The sequence below is a fragment of the Periplaneta americana genome, chromosome 12 (assembly GCF_040183065.1).
Source record: "Periplaneta americana isolate PAMFEO1 chromosome 12, P.americana_PAMFEO1_priV1, whole genome shotgun sequence".
Classification (NCBI taxonomy): Eukaryota; Metazoa; Arthropoda; class Insecta; order Blattodea; family Blattidae; genus Periplaneta; species Periplaneta americana.
Window position 1 is genome coordinate 101,566,516 of NC_091128.1, and position 23,348 is coordinate 101,589,863.

Consider the following 23,348-nt stretch of genomic DNA (forward strand, 5'->3'; position numbering starts at 1 on the left):
TAAGACGATGACCAGGGTGAAAGGAAGAAAAATAAAGAAGGTAAACTTGCGAATTCTAAATGAGGCAGTAGAGAAAGTGGACAGCTTCAAATACTTGGAGTGTACTATAAGCAGTAACATGAATTGCTGCCAGGAAGTCAAAAGGAGGATAGCAATGGCCAAGGAAGCTTTTAATAGAAAAAAGGAGCATTTTCTGCAGACCTCTGGAAAAAGAACTAAGAAAGAGACTAGAGAAGTGCTTTGTATGGAGTGTGGAATTGTATGGGACAGAAACGTGACATTACGACGAAGTGAAGAGAAGCTAATAGAAGCATTTTAAATGTGGATTTGGAGAAGAATGGACAGAGACAATAACAAATGAAGCTGTGTTGGAAAGAGTGGGTGAAGAACGAATGATGCTGAAACTGATCAGGAAGAGGAAAAGGAATTTGTTGGGTCACTGACTGAAAAGAAACTGCCTACTGAAGAATGCACTGGAAGGAATGGTGATGGGAGAAAAGTTCGGGGCAGAAGAAGATATCAGATGACAGACGACATTAAGATATATGGGTCATATGAGGAGAAAAGAGGAAGGCAGAAAATAGAAAAGATTGGAGAAAGCTGGGTTTGCAGTGAAAGACCTGCCCTTGGGCAGAACACTAAATGAATGAATGTTTTCTAGCATTTGAATGGAAAGGTGATAATGCCAGAATGAGTCCAGGATCCAGCACCGAAATTTACCTAGTATTTGCTGGTGTTGAGGGAAAACCCGGAGAAAAACAACTACGTAACTTTTTCCAATCAGGAATTGAACCTGGACCTGCTCATTTCACGGTTAGGCATGCTAAAAGTTACCCCCTACTAGTGAACTTCAACTATTATTAGGAAAAAAACTGGTGGAGGATATTAATGTTTGTATCTTTTCCAGTGTTACAGTAGTCCAAGCTTTCGTGACAAACTTGAAACTGTATCTAAAATACAATCTTTTGATAAAATGCATAACATTGTTTTATATCAACCTTTTATTCTTGTAATATTGTAAACGAAAGCATGTACAATATTTCACTTTGATTATAATATTCTCAGTCTGAACATCCAGTATCTCACTTCATCTTACAACAATAATTGAAATTTTATTAACATTTAGGGCTTAATTTTTTTTCTCTCTTCCCAATCTTCCTTCATGCTTGACGTATATCTCGACAGCATGGTGTCCACAGTAGTTTGAACACAAAGAGCCAGAGATGAGGTTGTGTAAAGACTGTCAGAGATGAGGTTGTGTAAAGACTGTCTGCAGACTGGATGACTTCTTAAACTGCCCCGTTTTCTTAATGGTGGACATTCCTGAAGAATTTGCACAATTTGTTTCTTCACTTTCATTGCAGTTTATACATACTAGAGATGCTGCTAGATTAAAATCTGTGCAGGTACTGTTCCGTGATTAGATGTTTAGTTCTAGCTCTAAAGGCAAAAGTTTGTAGATGTCTTAGTCATCAGGCTCTTTAAGATTTTCGAGAGTTTTGCAAGAGATTCCATTCATCTGTCCAAATTTGTTTGAAGTTGAGGTGTTGTGTCATACAGTAATTTCATCGTATCCGCTAGGGATACATTCCAAAAACTACTGCAGATATGTGAAACAGCAGATAGTAGTGAATCCTATAAATAAGCATTTTTTATGTAACATACATCCATAAGATATAGTTTAATTGACAAATTACAAACTGTAAGACACTAGAAGCAAATAATACTACTGTTCGATCCCAGGTGGTGACAGGATTTTTTCTCGTTGCCAAACTTTCAGAACGGTCCCGAGGTTCACTCAGCCTCCTATAAAATTGAGTACCGGGTCCTTCCCGGGGGTAAAAGGCGGTCAGAGCGTGGTGCCGACCACACCACCTCATTCTAGTGCCGAGGTCATGGAAAGCATGGGGCTCTACCTCCATGCCCCCCAAGTGCCTTCATGGCATGTTACAGGGAAACCTTTACCTTTACCTTTACCTTTACCTTTTACAATAATAATAATGATGATGATAATAATAATAATAATAATAATAATAATAATAATAATAATAATAATAATAAACATAAATCTATTGTACATTAAGTACACTTGTGAACACATGTGGTCGCAATCTAGATTTTTTATAAAACTTATCAGGCTATGACGCTATTAAATTACGTAAAAAAAATGTTGTCAAGGTTAATCATGGATAACTGAAACCGCAGATACAGATTCCACAGATAAGAGGGGATTACTGTATTGCTGAAGTGGGATTCTAGTATGCTGTTTCAGTTGTAATTACTAGCCAGCTTCGCACATTTGTAGCTGCAGACTGATTGGATAACAGCCTTGGAGTGTGGGAGTGAATAAGGTTACAAATATAGTTGCCAGTATTTGGGAACTGTGAAGGACAGTAATCTCAGGTGATACTAATAATAATAATAATAATAATAATAATAATAATAATAATAATAATAATAATAAAAGGTAAAAAAAAGGTAAAGGTATCCCCATAACATGCCATGAAGGCATTTGGGGGGCATGGAGGTAGAGCCCCATGCTTTCCATGACCTCGGCACTAGAATGAGGTGGTGTGGTCGGCACCACGCTCTGACCGCCTTTTACCCCCGGGAAAGATCCGGTACTCAATTTTATAGGAGGCTGAGTGAACCTCGGGGCCGTTCTGAAAGTTTGGCAAAGAGAAAAAATCCTGTCACCACCTGGGATCGAACCCCGGACCTTCCAGTCTGTAGCCAGCTGCTCTACCAACTGAGCTACCTGGCCGCCAATAATAATAATAATAATAATAATAATAATAATAATAATAATAATAATAATAATAATAATAATAATAATGTACTTGCTTTCTTTGCCAAATGTCTGCATCGAGGTATCTATTTTAAAGCATCTATTTTTGTCTGTTATTTGTAGAAACTTAATTTTGGTATAGATTTCTCGCTCTCTCTCTCTCTCTCTCTCTTGCTTCTGATGTTAATAAAACAATAGCTTGAACTGCATATTTTGAATCACAAAATATGGCTACTTTGGGAAATGAATTTATTCTGTAAATTAATTATTGTAGATTAGTATTAAGAGCTTCTACTTTACCATTGCAGTGTGTAGAACATGCTACTCACAGTGCAAGACACAGTGCAAAACTGCTTGTGTTGAAATGCACTCCCCATCACCACTTACTGCCACACTATCTCTGTCTCCCTCCATCGCTCTGTCTGTCTGTCTGTCTATCTATCTCACTTTATGCTCTGCACTACCTCTGAAGTGGAGCACAATACTTACGAACTGTAGGTATATTTTGCGTATGTTACATTTTGAATAACAAAACTGTACAAGGTAGCACTTTTTTCTTTCTATTTATTCACGTTTTTGTTGTCTTGAATTAATGCCAGTAATACCTAGATACCAAGGACAATTGTTCGACTGACGGAGTGCATTAAAATATATTTCAGGTTTGTGTCCATCAGACCCAATCGCAACCATGGTTTCGTATTTTTTAACACAGAGAAAAACCTTTTACATAGGCGAGAGTTGGTCAAAATGGGATACTTAACACGGAATCTTGTATATTTCCTGTTGAAGTGAGAGGAAACAATTCAATTTTTACTTATGAATCCACTATTCTATGTACTTTCATAATACATTTTGATTTTCTCTTCTAATGATATAGCTAAAGTGGGAAAACAATTTTCTTGGAAAGTGCGCAAGTATCCCGTTTTGGCCGACTAGTTGGGTAAAACAGGATACTTATTTAAAATAAAGCAAATATTGTTAAGGAACTGAAAAAAATGTGTGTGTTTTTATTATAATGCATAATAAACACACCAAAAAATGTTTTGCATCACCTATCAACCAGACCTTCAATAAAAGATAAAAAGAAGGAAAGCTAAGGAATGAAAATGTATTTATTTTTAACAGTTGTTGACAAAAAAATTACAGTTTTTGACAAAATTATAGCAATGGTGTGGATGGCCAAATGGAAATTGAGTATTGGTTGGAGTACCAAATCTCTATCCTAGCAACTTCAATAGAGAGTAGTGCTTCCTCTTGCATTGATAATGCTTGGACTCTTCGTGGCATACTATCACCACATTTATCAACTGTTGATCCATTCTATCCCATTCTTCAACAGCAACTCTGCACAGGTCTTCGAGATTGCGTGAGGGGACAGGGCGCAGAAGAATGGCTCTCTTTAGTTGAACCCAGACATGCTCAATTGGATTCATGTCTGGAGAACATGCGGGCAATTCAAACCTGGCAATTCCTTCACGATTATGAAAGTCATTAGTAACAGCCGCACGATGGTTTCTGGAATTATCATCCATAAACATGAATCATTTTGCGAAGTGCTGATTAAACCATGCTACTATGGCTTGAAGAATGTTGACCCTATACTGTGGAGCCCTCAGCATTCCTTGGATCGACACTAATTTTGTCCGCGATCCCACATAATGCCACCCCAAAACATCACTGACACACTACCTTACTGCATTTGATTGTAGGGGTGTTTGAGTCGTGTAGCATTACCTGATTCTCTCCACACACGTTGTCGATGATTATCTGGCACAAGGCATATTCGGCATTCGTCCGTAAATAGAACTTTGTGCCAGTTTTGTACAGTCCATTGGTGATGATTTCTTGCCCAGGTGTAACGTTGTCCATGGTGCCTAGGGTTAAGAGTTGGCCTCGCCATGGACGTCTGGAGTGCAGTGTGCTATCATGTAGTCGGTTTCATACAGTTTGATTGGATACGCGTCTCCCTGTCGCAGTTTGAAAGTCATGTTAATCGTGCCAGCAGTATTCTCAGCGTTTCTCGTGGCAATAATTCACAGATATCGGTCATCACATTCTGTTGTTGCACATGGACGACCACTACGAGACACGTCGTCGACAATATCTGGATTTCGGAAGCGATTCCAGGTTCGCACCACATCACTCTGGTTCAATCCTAAGCGGCTCGCTACTTGCCTTAAAGACAGTCCTTCCTGACATAGAGAAACAATCCTCGCATGGTTGAAGTTCGTAATTGACTGCCTTGCTATTGTTCAACCTCTTTAGAATGAAATAAAACTGTTTTACCCTGAGTTATTCGCTAAGAGATGAGATTTCTTGCACTTCTGTTTACATCTGTTTATTTTTTCAGTCGGTTTCTAGGGTAGACTTCTACTGTTTCTCAACATTGTTTACGTATTTCAGACAGTTAAAAGGATAGCTTTCAAATGTTTTATGGATATTTCTTGAAGTGGGGCGTAAATACCACTTCTACAGGTGATGCAAAACTTAAATGCTTAAATGAAGTATATCAAATTATTATTATACGTATATTCATAGTCCTATTGCAGAAATTTTCATTTACAAAAGTTACAGTAGAATTATTCGCAGTCTTCCGATTCTATAGGGGAGAGTCGGGTAGTATCAGACATCGGGTAATATCGGACAGTGCGTTTCTTTCATTTACCATCATATGGTAGTACCTGAATGACATGGTTACGTTTCTCTATGCGACATCACAGAAACGTAACCATGTCAATCAGGTACTATCATCGTGTGGTAGATGAAAGAAACTTACTGTCCGATATTACCCGATGTCCGATACTACCCGACTCTCCCTACTACTGCATGCCTGATGAGCCCATTCTTGGCATTGAGTACACTTATTCAACCCTCTTCAGATTTTGAATTAGAGAATTCGTCGTTGCCTTCATCCTCTTCTTCCTAACTACTATCATTGTTGGTTGTCATAGCGAGAATATATTCAATTCAGAATTTAAAGTGAAATCCCACATATGCAATGCAAGTTGGATAAAACAGGATACTATCCCGTTTTGCCAAACCATAGGGTATCCTGTTTTGTCCGACTAGAAGTTGTAAAGAAAAACATGGCGTCACAACAAAATGGTAAAAGCTACAGCGGTTTTCTTTATAAAGAATTGAAGACTAATAATGTTTTATTTATATAAGAGACTTACCTCTTCAAGTCTGCAAATTTAATCCCAGAATCTGCCAATTAAAATCAGTTGGAACAATTTAGTTAAGCAGCTGATTTTAAACTTTTCTCTACACAACAAAAATTAACGTGTTCGTTCTGCATGTGAGCACTGCATAATGTCCCCTTCTAGTCTAAGAACAAAGTCCTCTCATCATTCGGTAAGTTGCAGCACTTTTCAACGAAATAAGTCTGGTATCCCGTTTTATCATACCATCCTGTTTTATCCAACTCTCCCCTACATAAGTGGACTCGAACATGGACAACACTTTGGTTGCTTCTCAATGAAGTCGAGGGAAATCTAGTTTGGAGAAACAAGATAAAATTTAAGCAAATTCCAAGCTGTGTAAAATATGTCCCATGGCCCAGTATGGAACTGTAACTCCAGGAGTTCTAATAAGTTGCAAATGCTCTGGAGTATGGGGCGCAGTCCAGCAATGTCCTGAAAGAGAAGTTTCAGGATTAGAAATATAGCCCTACAGGAATAAGTTATGTTTTTATAGATAACAGAACTGTCTATAACAGTTAAAGTAACAATAATAATAATAATAATAATAATAATAATAATAATAATAATAATAATAATAATAATAATATAAAAATTACTTCTGATTGAGGTTCTGGCTGATATGTACAGTAGTGGCAAAAAAAACCAGACCGATCCTTGTAGCTGATACAAAAGAATCCTGTACTGTGTATTGTGTCAAACTGTGGTAATTTCAATATGGATAGTGAACCCAGAGGTATGTACTGCTATTTAATGTAAAAATACGCAGTTATCTTTGCCGAATAGAGGTAGAAATGTAACATTGATGCCAGATGAAAATAAAACTCTCGAAGTTTTTCCGTCTGTAAGTTTGAGCCACTGAAGGAAACAAAAGACGATAAGAATCGAACAAATGCAATAAATTTCATTGTTTAATTATACAAGATGGATGTGTTTTGTGACTAGCAGAATTTGAATCTGTGACTCTGAAATCAGCTACAAGGGTTGGTTCGGTTTTTTTGCCACTACTGTACATCTATTATCAGGCAGTACATCTCAGTACATCTTGACAATATGTGTCAGAGGAACAACAATTGTTTGTCTACATTTGAAGTCTGATTAGTGTAATATGGTACTAGTCAGTGATGTAAGCAATGAAGGAGGAAAGGAACTGGCCACCCTAACCCATTATCTCCTGGCTTAGTTGCCTCATGAGTGATGTTTTATTGATGTCACTTATGAGGTTTAAAGCTATCTTCGTACAGCAGAACCTCTATTATCCGTGGTAATGAAGGAGATGGACTGAACGGTTGATCAAAAAAATCGGATAATCCGTGCCATAAAAGATTTTGTAATTTTATCCATGGTCTTGTATTTAACTCACTAGATAGTGAATCAGAAGTTCACTAATTTAAGTCTGATTGTCAACTATGGGTTTTTAAGGGGCAACGAGGCCCTTTTTAATGACCATCTCTGGAAAGATAAGAATAAAGGAGCTCTTATGTTGTAGATTTACGTACTTTTTTTACACTTTATCCTTGTTTTTTTATTAAATCGCGTAGTTGTAACTCCAATCTCGTATTCTGATGCTAGATGAGCCACAGTTTGCCTACTCTTTCTCAAACCATTCAATTATTTCCATTTCTTTTTCGATTCTTAGCACAACACGTTTCTTGTTAACATCTGTGGAAGACATTTGTTGAGTGTCGTTTCAAATCGTATTAACTGCAGAAAAACAAATTTTACAGGAAACGTAAAAAACGTTTCACGGCTAAGATAATGGAAAAATTTTAAATATCTTAATGTCACTTTTTAGGCATTGTGAAATGACACCAAATGTAATAAACACTGACACTGATTGTTTAATCTATTGCATGATATTGTCAATTGAAGTTTGCACTTAATACGTTTTGCACCGACACAGTGTATTTAATATGTTTTGAAGCGATTTTGTCACATAATACGATTTGCATCTATAAACCACGCTGAATTGTGCCCTGTCATTTGTCAGTTTTTCTGTGGTTCTTACAGCAGCATACTACGTAGGACGATATATCAATAGTTCTTATTGCTTTCTGCTGGAAAATAGTGATAAAGAACGGCGAGTTTCTTACCTGCAACCCTTCGAACGGAGCTGCCTAAAGAGACATACTTTGGATCGTGCGGCCACCCGGGTCAATCTCTAACTCACATTGAATATAAATTTTAAATAATTATGGCATCTACAGGGTGAGCACAAAGTTCCGTTATCCCCTTAAATATCTGAAATACCTCAAATATGCACACTATTTGATGTAATTCTGGTCATAATTCAAACATACAAACAAAATAACCACTGTACACTAACTGTGTATACCTAAGTATCTAAAGAGTCAGTATGTTCCCCATTATTCTCATGACACAAAATAATATGGACTAATGGGACTTTTTCCCACCCTGTATATCATTCATCGGCGAACAGCCTAATACATTTGATGAACTGTCGAAATTAAATTCACTGATAAATGTAGTGACACAAGATGCCACTTCAATAGCGCCCGCCCAGCCTGTGCTTCATTTCATGTAAAGAAATTTGGCTTCTGTGAAGCTTTATAAGTTACACAGAGAGTATAGAAAGCTAATTGTCTTGAATAATATACTTCACCTATGCTGAGTTTCGAGAGCGGTTGCAGTTGCTGTAAGTCGAAGAAAAATGACTGCGTCTCATTAGGTTCTGTTCTCATAATTTTATGGAACGTATTGGCACGAAGCTTATATGCGCCTAAATCGACTAAGAGCCTAGTCTTTTTCAGTGTATCATCGCAGTTTCTTATTGGGAACAGCATGTGTGCGCAATAACTGCATTCATCATTGGCCGGTGTACAAAATCCTACAGCCTATTGAATTCTGTCCGAGGAATATTTGGAAAAAAAAAAGAATCTTTTTACTCTTAAGTCGGGTATTAACACTTTTATTGTACATTTTGAAGAGCTTTGTAATATTTAAGTCGGAAGCCAAATAAAGTCTCGGACTTTTACTTCTATTGTAATATGATTCCCTTGCTCTTTCTTATAGTAGGTTATTTTACGATGTTTCTATCAACATCTGAGGTTATTTAGCGTCTGAATGAAGTAAAGGTGATAATACCGGTGAAATGAGTCTGGGGTCCAGCACCGATAGTTATCCAGTATTTGCTCATATAGGGTTGAGGGAAAACCCCGGAAAAACCTCAACTAGGTAACTTGCCCCGAACGGGAATCAAACCTGGGCCACCTGGTTTCTCGGCCAGACGTGCTCACCGTTAATCCACAGGTGTGGACCACTTGCTCTTAATTTAGAGATAAATTACACTACTTCTCTCTTCTTAGCCACATATAGTGCTCTCTTTCGGGCACCACCTCTCGTCTCTCTGGTTCCCTTACTGCTCTTAGTAGATTTTGCTATTGTACATTCCTTGATAATCACAATATTGTAAAACAGCGGGAAACTCAATAATGGTGGGAAGATACAACATGCTGGCCAACGCTGTCCATTTAAGATTTTAACTAATGGAAGTTGCACATAATACGATTTGATCCGACACATCATGGAAGTTGTACATAATACGATTTGATCCAACACACAATTTTCATCATAGAAAAAAGGCGGGAAAGAATACCAGTTGCTCCAATATGAGATCAGGGTCTTAAAGAATACCGTCTCAGCTATGCGAAATCGCTTCAAACTAAATTTCGACCGAGGATGTATTTAATACGTTTTGAAACGACACTCCACATTTTATATACAAGTTATATTATAGAATGGCAATTCGAACAGTAGATAATGCTGTGTAACGATAAAGGCTTGTATTAACACTCTGTAGCAAAAACATATGTAGAACCTACTAATATGATGTACAAAACAGTGCTTCATATAGGCTAAGTTATTTATTTCCGAATAAAAAAAAAAGAGCAAGAAATAGATAGTCGGATAATCTGCCAATCGGTTAAAAGAGTGACAGATAATCAGGGTTCTACTGTACAATTAACTAAACATATTGGAGTGCAAGAGGTCAAATGACTTTATTGTCAAATGCCTGGCATTAGAAAACAACAAAAACAATTAACTAAACAACAACATAAAAATAAATAATCATAATGAATATGAAATTCAGCTCAGAACTCTTCACAAATGGCAAGTATTGCTGCCATGTACCCTTAAAACAATGCACTGCCTCAAACAAATTCTGCTGGCCAACCAAAGCAAACTGTCTTTAAAGCATGTTCAGCAATTGCTCTTACATAATGTTAAAAAATTTGCAAAAAACTGCATTAAGGGTAAGTGATAGAACAGAATCGAGAACAAAGATAGAAGAAAGATAAGAATTCTCTTTTAAGTGAAGCAAATATTTCCTTTCCCAGTGCTCAGACATTTGGATGTAATAAATGTGAATAAATTACGTCTACTTACCTAAATCCAAGAAGTGTACAGTATTTTCTTTAGAAAGCTGGCTTTCCCAGAGAAGAAACTTCTTTCCAGAGGAGTTGATTTTGTCTATCATGTCTATTTTTAGATGGTTTTTTTACTCTGCATGCTCACATTTGGCATACTGAGGTGACCAGCTATGCCAACCCAGAAAGCAAGATCTACAACCCAGTTAGAGTCCTGAAAAATTGGTTATGGACATCTTTTCATTTTCGCAAATTCTGAAATAAAATCTCCTGTTTCAAAACAAGGCAACACACGTTCTATCTGCCACTTGTGCTTCAATGAAGGTTTTGTGCACAGTGACACAGCAGATGGCACATGTGCACTGTGCACAGTTTGAGCAGCTCAGAGTGTTCTCCTAGCATAAGGTGAAGGATTTCCTGTTGACATAAATTTTTAACTGATATTGCTACTATGCACAATAAAGCAAGTAATAATAATAATAATAATAAATGTATATAAATAATAATGCCTAAATGGAAGTGCAAAACACTCTATGGCTTTATAATACAATTGCTCTCAGACCCTCTTCTCCTTGATGTTTAGACCTACTAGTGAGAATAGTTTGAATTCATCACCAATCTTAATTTAAATTTCTAAATAACCTTCGTAATTGAAAAGAGCTGTTAGAAGTTATAGAAATGACGAAAAAATTCATCGTCTGATGTCTGAAATTAATAAGTTGTATTCCAATTAACTTCATGCATGACAGCCACACAAGAGCCCAGGGGTGGGCAGTAGTCAACTGCATAACTACCAGATGGAAAAGGGGTGCTGCACGATTAGACTGCAAGTCTTCACAGATGTTATTAATCAGCTTCTCCCAGATAGAAATTCACCATAACTCTTCAAAATTTTCTAATCACAAGGCTGACTGGACCCATTTCAAAATCTACCATTCTTCAAAAAATTTCTTTGGTACTGTACAGCTGGAATACAAATAGGGATTTCATAGTTTATAATCAGGTAAACTAACAAGTACATCAAGGAGGCAGTCCCAGTTAACTAACAACAAACAATAATCTGTGTATCATTTTATAATTACATCATATATTGTACATTTATTACATAATGTACATTTGTTATGATTAAACTATATTCAGCCAACTCTTTGGGTTACTGTACAACGATTTCACAATATACCTTTAAAATGACACGTTTCTTCAAAACCACAGTAATACAGTTACTAAATCGGAACACATGAAAGAAAGTTACAAGGTACAATGGTTATATTTAAAACATGTCATTTTAATAGGCATTCTATTACGTTTTAATGGCAGTTTGGTTTTCACAGTTCGTCCCATTTTAATAAACTCCAACATGAGAAATATGGACTAAATTGAAGCACCAATATTATTTCAATTTAACATCTAATTTATATATTTACAATAATTCGTCTTCCTTTGAAGACTCTGATGTTTGAAGTGCTGCCATTTTAACAGATCACTGTAACAATGAAACAAATCATGCTGCAGATATCCTTAGTGGTTTTAATTTCTCCACGATATGTAATTCATAGACTGTGTGACGGAGATTCTTTTTTATTAAGTATATAAAACTACCTATCTGAAAATCCTTCTTATTAGACACAATCTACTCCAATGTCACTATGTAAAAGAAAAACATTTCCGAAGTCGAACTGCATGGTCTGTAAATTGAAGACATAGTTATCACAATTATAAAATTAATTTACATAATTATTTGCAGTTTATGATAAGGAATAATGAAACTCTTCTTAATTTTCCTTTGAAATGTGAAATAGAATATGGTGATAGTTTTTAGGTTATATTACACTGAATTAAAGTGCTAAACAAAATCGAATGGTAATTCAATGGAAATGCACATAAATGTATAACCAGTTGAAACACTTGGCAAAGTAATGAGCAATGACATAGTGATGCTTTTATGAAATGATGACTCTCCTGTGACAGCATTACATATCATGTCCATGTTTAATGATGTACCGATATTGCATAAAAATATTCACCTCGACATTAAAATCATTTTTATGATTACATATTGACTAAGGAGTTGAAAGTGCTTCTGCCTGGCTAAACCTCTAAGATTCAATTGAAATCATGGCATGGCATCAAAATTTTGTTCAATGTGGTAAAGTTCAATGCACAATGTCTATGTTAATGTTTGAAATATTTTAAGGACTTCATATAATTTATATACAAAATTGTGTGTGAAGACCATAAAATGTTTACATTAAATTATAAACTTAAGTAACTGAAATGCAATTAAAAATTAATGTTAAAAAAATAAAAATAAATCAAATTATTTTGTGGCCTATGTTTAAAATGCTTAAGCACTCACTGTTTATGTAACATTGTCACTTCAACAAATGGACTGAACATTCAGTTTCCATGAGAATCAATCTCTCTTGTCCAAATTATACGTGTTCATTGTGACATTACAAATTCTTTGACAAGCTTCAAATTTGAATCATACCCAACATCTGTCCAGTACGCAATGCACTAAATGGCCACAGGTACTGCACTCTGTTGGGAGACAAGAGAGATAGTTGTGGAACCATGCACAGGAATATGCAGAGAGTGGTGAGAGGAGCTGCAATTTCATTTGCATTTCACTATTTTCAAGGGTTTCATTTCGAATTCAATTACATAAACCCTTATAAAAGAACTTAATGTTCTAGCATTTTCTTTTTAAGGACCACAATTAAATGGAATCAAGAAAATATCATAAGAAAACTATGGATCTTCATTATCTTTAGCGATTTGAGACATGCAATGCGAAATACATGTAAAATACGTGGGCATACTGAAAAGTAATGTCCTTTATTTAAGAGTCTTAGAAAATTTTCTTAGTTGTGCAAACTGAATTCTTTTTATGCTGTTGAGTTTCTGTAACAATAAACACATGATGATGATAATGATGATGATGATGATGATGATGGTGATGGTGATGGTGATGGTGATGGTGATGATTATTATGAATGTACTATGAAGAGTTCATCTTGACAGATCTGCAATAACCTGTCCAAAATGCACTGTTCTGATTTCTCTGTCTTGAAGTATCTTCATTATTTTCAAGTCTGAAGCAATACATTTCAGATGGTGAAGTCTACAGTCACTGTTGCTGTGATTGCATCACAGTTGTATTAAGGCGCATTTATATAACTGCCTGAGCAAGTATATAAACAATGTAACTATACTATGGAATACTGACAAAATTTAAGAATGAAGCTGTAGTTACAAAGTCACATTTGTAGCTACTTATAATACAGTGTTAGGATGCATTATTTTTCAATATACCCTTTTATAGAAGTCCACGTAACTAACATATATAAAAACTCTTACAAGAAAGTAGTTGTATAACATGTCATATCAGAAAAAAAAAGTCTCCATATAGATTTTGATGTAATTATTATACCAGTATTGATGAACTATTTAATTGTTATACAATTCTCGCAGCTTTCATTAGATAAGCGTCAGTAATTGAAGCTGTGTGCGCAGGAACAAGTCAACTTTAGATGTACACAGAAGTAAAGATTACACAAGTCACTTTCGTGTCCCTCTGTTGTCAAGCCCCAGATACATGCTCCCTCTCATATGAGAGAAAAATGAATTCTTGTAATTGAAGAAAATGTTTTAACATTATACACATTACAATTGCAATAGATAGTAATGAAATGAAAGCGTAGAAAATAATTACTTTTTTTGTTTTCCAGTTTGTATATGTATTCACGTATCAGTATTTGTTTCTTTCTTGCAATGCTACGTGACGCAATATAATTCAAATACAATACATATTGTTTTCCATTACAAGAATATAGATACTATATTATTTAACGTGAAGTACTGTTAATTTATAAATAATTAATCATAAAATCATAATTATATTTCACAACTAGCCGTACCCGTGAGCTCCGCTGCACCTGTTAGAAATAAATATAAAGTAATTACATAATTAAAATAGGACATTTGATCCAGGGAACAACTTTCACAACAGCGCAAGATAATCTGCTTTGCTCATTACCCAATTTTTTTTGCATTGCATTTATTATATATATATTTTATAGGGGATTATTCCTGTGTTCGTCCATGGTTTGGAATTTAGGTTAAGTTTGGATTTAAGACCTCTCCTGGCATCACATTATCATAATCATCCTATCACATCATCGGGGTAATGTAACTCCGCCTTCCAGGCACCCAAACCTCAGAAGTGGGTTACAATTAAGCCACAGCCAGGAGAGAAGACCAGAAATGTCGAAAAGACAACCTGGTGGCATTGGATAAAAAAAATATTTTCAAACATGTTTTGTTATTTTCTCCGTCAGAGATGTTGTCCAGAAGACATATCTGCCAACTTGGCAAGACTATCAAGAATTTCAGCCTGAAGAGACATCTGACACTGCAAAGTGGGAAGCTTAGTGGACGAGACATAGCTGGCCAGCAACAGTAATCTATGAGATAACTGGAGAATAAGTACTCTGTTAAACAAGATTTCTCTATAATTACCTTAACAATTTTATTTTCTTTGCTACACATCACTGCATATATCAGAGCAAAAATTTGGGCCACAGCTCTCTACGAAAGTAATACAAAAAAAGGCTTGTTTATAGACTGCTAGCTGTGAGTAGTTAGTTACTGGTCTCTAGTGAGTTTATTGAAAAGTAATAGGAAATTTAATTTAAGAACAGTAATGAAGTTTATTAAAATAATTCATTACTGTGTGTGGAAAGTTGTTTATTTTTGGGAAAAAACTCACTTAAAGATTCATGTATGTCTGTTAAACTCCTTATACTTAAACTCTTTCATTTTACTGGAAAGTGTTTCTGGATTAAAACAAATTTAAAGAAATTTATAGATAAGACATGCTTGAAATGTTAAATCAATGTTCGTAATTTAACTTAACTGTCTTTCTACACATAGTTGAGAATTATCAGTCAAAAATGTCAACTCAAAATAACCTAAAAACGTACTCAAAAGGAGAAAGAAGATGAAGGCTAAAAATTCTAAAGACTGTCAATAGTAAAGATCAATACACAAATTAATACATAGGAATTTAAACATTATGTTCTATTAGATTATTTTAAATTCATGACGAGAGTGCCAAAGAGGAACAGATGAGAAAAACATTTAACACGTTTGCTGCCGACTGTATTGTTGCAAAATCTATCTCCAGGAGCCGATTAGTTTTTTGTGTTTATTTATCATGTAATAGTGTCTATGAATAATTTTTAGCCTCATATACAATTTTCGAGTACAGACAATGTTTGAAATCTTGATGACACATTTACGCGTCACCGGCACCGCGTTAATAATTTCATTATCATTGCCATTTGACGCGTTTATGCGTCACACTTATTTTTGTTTTTACATGACCGTATATTGAAATATTGATAGAGAAAAACAAATTAGGCCTATCTTACTTCATTTGTGGTAGATTCCGAAGCAGGGATCGACACACAATCCAGGTTGAACAAGGCACTCAGGACAGTAGAATGTTGATTCTTTTCTTCTGCCATTCTCGTAACACACTTTGCAGCATTTCCTCTTTTTTCCCTCATTAGTGCGTTGTTTTGCAGGCAGATGTTTCACAGCTGGTGATACCAGTTTGATTGTTGGACTGCTGAGTGTTGCATACGAGAGCAAATATCGTGTTACTGAAAGTCTGAAATCATATAACGAAATCCTACTCCTTGTGGTGTACCGAGGATGAAAACATTATTTGGAAGAGGTAGATGTCAATTTTTTTATAGGCCTACCACCGAACTGTTTTTCTTTCACATGGGTAATACGAAAGCATTTGATCTTGCCAATTGACGCCTGACATGTGGTTATTATACTTTTCAATTGCATGCGGCTTTTGTACTTTTTGCCCTCTTTATGTACTGTTTCAACAATACTGTCTTCAAATTCAGTCGAAATAAATAAGACGTCGAAATATCCACATTTTGAACTGGAGTGGCAATTGGAGTAGTACTTGAATTATTAGATGTTTCAAAATCAGTTTCACTTTCACTTTCACTATCACTCTCACTTTCACTTTGGCTTTCATTTGGATTGAAATCACTGTCATTGTCCGAATCAGGTATTGAAGTAAGTATTCACTAGACGCGCAATTTCGTCATCCTTGCAAGTTTATTTGGCGCACTTTTACGATTTTTTGCATTTGAAGGACCTGGAGGCGTCTCAAAATTATCATTTAATTTGTCATCCATGATTCCTCTACTTAAATGAGTGGAAGGTAATAACCAAGAATGATAATAAGTAGCAGCACCCTTCCAGTAAGTAATAATACATAACAATACAGGATAACCAAAACACTGAAGGAATAATGCGCGGGAAAACAAGAAAACAACTATGACATGCATACGCGTCATTAGCATATGGCGCTAGGACCGTGTGACGTGTATACGCGTCAAGTGGCATTCAACGTGTTAAGTATCTGAAGTTTATAAACAAAATATTTAAGACTATAGAAATCGATGGTGGGAACAAACATAGGGAATTGACGAAAGCAACATTTCGAAACGAATATTAGGGGGAAAATCAAATACAGGTAAGACTGGGAAGTGATGTTAAACTAAATACCAAAGTCACAATTACGGATGCAACCAATTAAACTTTTTTTTAAAGAGGAGAGCCTGAAGAATCTCTCTCTGACACTTATTGTGCAACCTCCTTATATTGTGGGATGATTGTTGGAGACCGCATTCCTGTGAGTATGTGATTGACTACTTGGTGCCATCTTATCGATTCAGCTACAGCATTCAACTCTGATGGAATCTATATAGGCAGGAACACCTCTCTGTCTCCCTGTGATTTTCTGTTGCCTCCTCAGACAATGGCATCTGTTTGCAATTCACGTATGTCTTGCTGTATCCTATAATGAACTGAAGATTGCAGTACCATAGATACCGGGATTCATCAAAGCACCATCTGTCTGAAGGAGCTACTCCCCTGGTCAGCTGTAGTTCGCTATGAAAGCCCTTATGCCTCCTCAGGATCTGTGCATCTCCCCCAGGCAGATGACATCTGTAGACGAATCACAGTACCATATGTGCTTGATCTCCTGGTTGAGCTAAATGTAATGAAGATGATATAAGTTCAAGAAATGTATTCAGTCCAGTGAAATGAAATTGTTAAGACGAATATCCGGATATTTAAGTCAAATGATGAAATAAGAAGTGATCTGCAAATATTTAATTTAAAAAATACAATGAAAAATTATCCCTCTTTTAGAAAGGGACCAAGAAACATAAGCAGATGTTCCATTATATATCGAGAGGTTGAACAAATGTAAGAAGGCTTAAGAGAAAATGGAGGGAACAACTGAGAAGATACTAAACTGAAACATGTTGAGAAAATGAATCCCAAAACTTGTAACACAAACACCAAATGGAAAAAGAGCTTTAGATGACCAAGAAATAATAAATTGAGATTATCAACCCACATTTTATAAGACATGAAAGAATGATGACTGGTTAATTGAAAACCTAACATTCTAAATGTGCTAAGTGCCAATTTTTCAAACTTCATTTTATTCAATCTAAGGGAGGAATATCCATATGAGAATATCACACTAAAATGTTTTTGTCGCAGTTCAACTGCAAGTGACTCATTTGTGCGCCAAAAGACAGTGTTGTAGGTATCTTAACATGCATTTCGCAGTGTATTTTTCATCATTATCTCAGAAAGTTGTTTTTGGCACTTAGAACATTTAGAATGTTAGGTCTTCAATTATATTAGACGCAGAGAATCAACACTAAGCATCTAAGTGAACTATATTAAGTGAAATTAATATACTATGCGGATTAAAAATCTTTTCGAGCTCAATTTCTTTTACTTTTTCAAGAGCACGTCTGGTCCACATACATATGTTCTTTATTCAGTTTTTCTGAAAACAAATGTGACATATTTCTGCGCATTTAACTTCAATTTAGCATGAAGCTGACAATCCTAATGACTTCACTAGCTAAAGAAGTAGTACTTCTGAATACAAAATAATGGTTTAGGTTCCAACCACAGCTTAAAACAAAACTTTCAACTGTGACAAAACAACACTTCTTCTAGTGTCATTTATCGTTTATTACAGTCAACAATCACATTTTGAAACAAGCTGTACATTAATTAATTTCCTGTTTTTACATTTCACTCGCTCATTCACTCATTTTCTTTATCACAATGATTCAAAACTCATTTAATCCCACTTACGGTTCATGAATGTTCTTTTCTTAGTTACAATACGGGAAGCAAGAGATTGTACATGGAAAAATAAAGTAACAAGCATCACAACAATCTGGTAAGTCCTCTGCTGGCTTGCTTTTCATATATAGTTAACAAATATAAAAGTTGTCCTCATATATAGCTACATCACCTCGTTTAACTGCTAAAACTAATTCATTTACAGAGATTTCTTAGTCTGATGTATGACTTGAATGTTAATGAGAAAAAATGAAAAAAAAAGTCGACTGTATAAATGTTAGACATGGAAAGAAATTCAGAATACAGAGTGTTTTATAAGTGTATACAATAAGTACATGCAGTATATTATAAAGTTACAAACAAACAGAAGTACTGGTACTGTAGTATGTAAACATAGACAACAATTAAACGATTCCTTACGGAAATATGACAAGAGATAAATTAATCAAGACAAGATATACCTAGTTACTAAGTTGAAGTAGTTTACATTCAACACAAAGCTCATCTCTTTTGCACAACGCAGTTCAGTTTCTTCGAAAGATTTATGGGAAACTGCATTCTCCAGATCTCAAATCTTGTGACTTTTGGTTGTGGGTCATTCTAAAGAAAACTATGTACTCCCAATGTTACAAAACAAAGAACCAGCTATATGACGCAATTGTCGCAGCAGGTACTGTCATTAACAATTCCTCAAACAAATTTAATATAAGCATCTAATATAACAATCACACCAATAAATTTCAGTAAATACTTAAACTTAATAGCTATCTAGTCTTGTCTTTTACTAATTTATACCTTGTAATGTTTTTGCAAAGAATCGTTCAGTTGTATATGTTCACATTTTTTTTCTAACTGTAGAACAAATAACCGTCATGAACTTATGTATACAATAACGAAACATCCTGTAAATGCCTTTGTACTTAGAATAGCAAGTAACTGCTATTTAATTACTGTTAAACATAATAATGTTATTTAAAAGAGGATCCACTTATATATTAATGAAAATGCCTGTTGTAATAATTCCTAACACTATTCCAAAGTTTCTGAGTAGAAAATGTTCTTAATGAAAAGAATTCGTATATCTCAATTAAATTTGAAAAGAAGTATAAGATGTTTAATTTAAAAACATATTACATTCGTATAAATCGTGACATTTTACACAAATTGTAAGTTGCTCCTCATTTGTTTGTTATAACATGATATAATATTTTAATTAGATTCTATTATTTGGTACAGGAGTGTTTGAAGTATGCAATTGAAACAGACAGCATTATATGCATATAATGTATAGGCCAAATAGCAAATTACATTTTTTGCCAACAAAAGTGACAAATTCAAAATACGAACAAGAGAGAATAAGGAACATGTCTAACAATACAGATTACATTCCGATCTGTACAACACATTCCTCTCTGATGTCACATCTATATTTATCAAATTTACACTCAGAACTTAATTTTGTACTGGAGATCTTGTTTTGTATATAAATATTGCACTTGCTGTAAACATAACTTAAGGTACAGAATAAAAATAAATCTGCAACAAATGATTAAATATAATATATAATCAGTCTTACCATACCAACCCTGAAGTCTAGTTAGCTCGAAAAACTTGCAACTATGATTTCCCCGCACTCTGTCTCTCCATTGTTAGTCTTGCAATTTCTCCACCCAGTGTGTCGATACTTTCCTACACAAATAAAACATTTGAATATATAAGCTGTTCACTAGAAAAAGGTTTACGATTTCTGCATTATATATGAACTAAATAGTCTAACATAACACTCAGAAAGGCATAGAAAGGTATTTGACTGATACTTTCTTCATATTTTTTAGAACTACTTATTATTGATAAATGACATCTTAATTCTTCCTCTAAAGTGTCCATTATAAAATTATCATGCATTAACCAAGCCTGCAACTTTAAATCTTCCAGAAATTTTTTATGTGGTTATATAATGGTGCTGTATAAAATACTAGGTTATTTATTGTCAATGGAATTGGTACTAGTGAGACGATATTTTGAGAAATTGCACCAAGGATTCTCAATGAGATTACCTGACATTCGCCTTACAGCTGTTTTCCCAAATATAAGGCATCAGGTAATCCACAGCATAACCTCGACATCTCGCCAAATACCATCTCACTATCACCAATAAACACTGAATAACTTAGTAGTTGATACAGCCTTTTTAAATGCCAGCGTAAAAAAATATATAATGATTATGCCAGAGCATGTTAGAAATGCAAGTGTTAAAATAAGGCCAAGATAGGTGAATTACACTCATTATTAAGTTACATCTAAGTGTGATCGACACAATAATCCATTCAATTTTTAATACCTTAAGTGTTATATTTTTTAACAATGTGTCTTCTAACACTGCCTGGAGTTTTCTGTTAATCTCCAGTGATAATTCCAGTGTCATGTTGTTATCTAGTGCTCTGGATCCATAGACAGAAGCCATAATACCGCCATGCCTTGAAAGTTCTGCCTGCAACATTATATAACAGCTTACTTTTAATTCATGGACGTAACGAACTAGTTACAATTATAAGTTAAAAGCATCATAGAATGCACTACGAAAGTTTCTTAATGATATGAAGGAAAGAATAACAAAATTTATCCATAATTATATGTACCATATATTTCTTGCTGATTAATAATAGCATGCATACATTTTTATTTTATTTCATAATTAGTAATAATCTCTGTTATAGGAGTCATTCAAAGTAGTATCTGTCTGCACTCACACGAAAAAGTACCGTTCTGTAATTCTTCTAATTCTTGTTCTTATATTGTTTTTAAGATCGTCTATAGTATAGGGATTATTTCTGTAGACTATGTCTTAGGGTCTCATACAAATAATAGTCACATATGGTAAGGTCTGAGGAACATGAGAGCCCTCTGGAAATGAGTCTGTCATCAAAAAATCTTGTATTAATTCTAAAAAATCTTGACAGTGTGTGCCGAGACAGAATCTTGTTGAAAAAATTCATATTTTCTCTTACTATCTGACAACAATTTAAAAATTGATGTATTTGTGTATGATACCCCTCTAGATTTACTGCGTTTTAAAACATTTGGGTCTCATTATTCTATTTGCAGTTATAGCACACCATAAGCCAATTTCTTCATCACCCAATGGACTTTGTGTATTTGTCAGAAACAGGTCTTCCAACACAGTGTTCATCTTTTACCTCTGTTTTTCCTCTCTTAAATTCTGCAACCCAATCTTCTGTGGCATATGAAGGACAATGATTCCTCAATGTGTCCACTATGAAGCATAAACTTCCTTGCTGAACAGCCTTTACAAAAACAGATACTATAAATCACCAATTGATACCCATTTTTTTCAAAACTGAATTTTTATCTGACATAATTTCTTAAAAAATTTACAATATAGAATCTCCTGAACTTTTTATCACTAAACATGGACTAATTATTTATCAAACAAAATACTTTTTTTCCATGGTAACTGCTTTTGCTTTTGTTTATAACGAAGGTCTAAGGCTAATACCCCCTTGGTATAAATCACGTAGTCTGACAAAATAAGTCTTGCTACATAGTCTCAGAGACCACATTGCATGAGAAAGTCCAGTGAATTGTTCAGTTCTCCCCTCTATATGTCAATGCTACAATCATGATCCCTCTTCTTCCTCCAAAAAAATTACTTTCTTTTACAAAACCTGAAAACTAGCATAGTCATCACCCTATCTAATCATTCAGGACAATGAATTCTGCGTTACTGAAATATAATTAAATTCTGCTAGGCTAGTATAATTCCAAGACTGTCATAATTGACCACATCTAGAGATACTGAAAATAAATCAACTACATTTACAATCGAAACCAAAATTATTTCTCAAAATGAAGAGAAAATGGTGAAAATAATGGACTTGAACCAAACTAGCATTCGAGTATTTTGCATTTATAGAGAATGTTGAATATCAAATTTTATACAAATTAAATGAGTCAAAACTGATTTTTCTCGTGCAGATGTACAAACCAAAGACCATAATCAGTTTAAGGAAAACATGCCACATCAATATGTAAAATGTGTAAAAAAAAAAACTAATCAAAATACAAGAACGTGAAAATAAGCAATGAGTTTCACTTATCACTTTACTCAGTCTAGTTCCAAAGTACACAGAGTACCTCGTTACGAGTTTTTGCTTTTACCTTGCTTTTCTTCCTCTCACGACCTGACTGGGGAGGCTTGCAAAGAAACAAGTTCATAAAATACAAATTACAGTGTTTTTAGTGCTATGTAGAAAGTAAATGACAAGATTACATGTACGTTCAATAGACAGAAAGATTATAAACTCGATTTTGAGGGAGAACATATAAAAGGATACAGAGAAAGAATGAAAAAGAATAGGGTCTAAATTGTAGTAGAATATGAAGGAAAAGTGTGAGATGTAAAACAAAGAAAAATAATGACAATGCAGGAGAACATGAGAGTATACAGTACCAACAAAGAACTTTCCACTCAAAAAAAAAAAAAAAAAAAAAGTAAATGAATATCGATATTCTAGATCAAATGTAGACAGTTAACATTGGTGTGCACATACATGAAGGATGAATTAAGATAGCCTAAAAAGGCCTTACAAGGGACACCACCAAGCAGATGAGGAGACATAAGGAAGAATGAGGTTATGAGTGGGAATGGAAAAGCACTGTTAGTAAAAAAAAAATAATAAAAATTAAAAAACACGGACATGCATGTGTACACACATACGCGCACAAACGCACGCACGT

The 23,348-nt window shown here is 34.8% G+C and overlaps 1 protein-coding gene and 1 long non-coding RNA gene across 4 annotated transcripts in view; one reads left to right on the top strand and one right to left on the bottom strand.

Moving 5' to 3' along the window:
- Positions 1–1,993: 1,993 nt before the first annotated feature.
- On the top strand, positions 1,994–17,635 carry LOC138710724 (uncharacterized). The gene is made up of 2 exons (XR_011335298.1): positions 1,994–2,403; positions 14,717–17,635. It is a non-coding gene; the product is annotated as an uncharacterized lncRNA (long non-coding RNA).
- The window catches only part of LOC138710723 (coiled-coil domain-containing protein 186-like), a 45,268-nt gene continuing 37,864 nt past the window's right edge, over positions 15,945–23,348 (bottom strand). The window contains exons 12-15 of one of the 3 annotated variants that reach the window (XM_069841789.1): positions 22,770–22,805; positions 20,932–21,081; positions 20,167–20,279; positions 15,945–16,053 (exon numbers count right to left, since the gene is read on the bottom strand). In XM_069841789.1, coding sequence (XP_069697890.1) covers positions 20,208–20,279; positions 20,932–21,081; positions 22,770–22,805 — 258 coding nt within the window. In that variant the 3' untranslated portion in view covers positions 15,945–16,053; positions 20,167–20,207. Of the gene's footprint in view, positions 16,054–19,112; positions 20,280–20,931; positions 21,082–22,769; positions 22,806–23,348 lie in introns of those variants that run through there. The other 2 variants (XM_069841788.1, XM_069841790.1) reach the window with 2 other exon arrangements.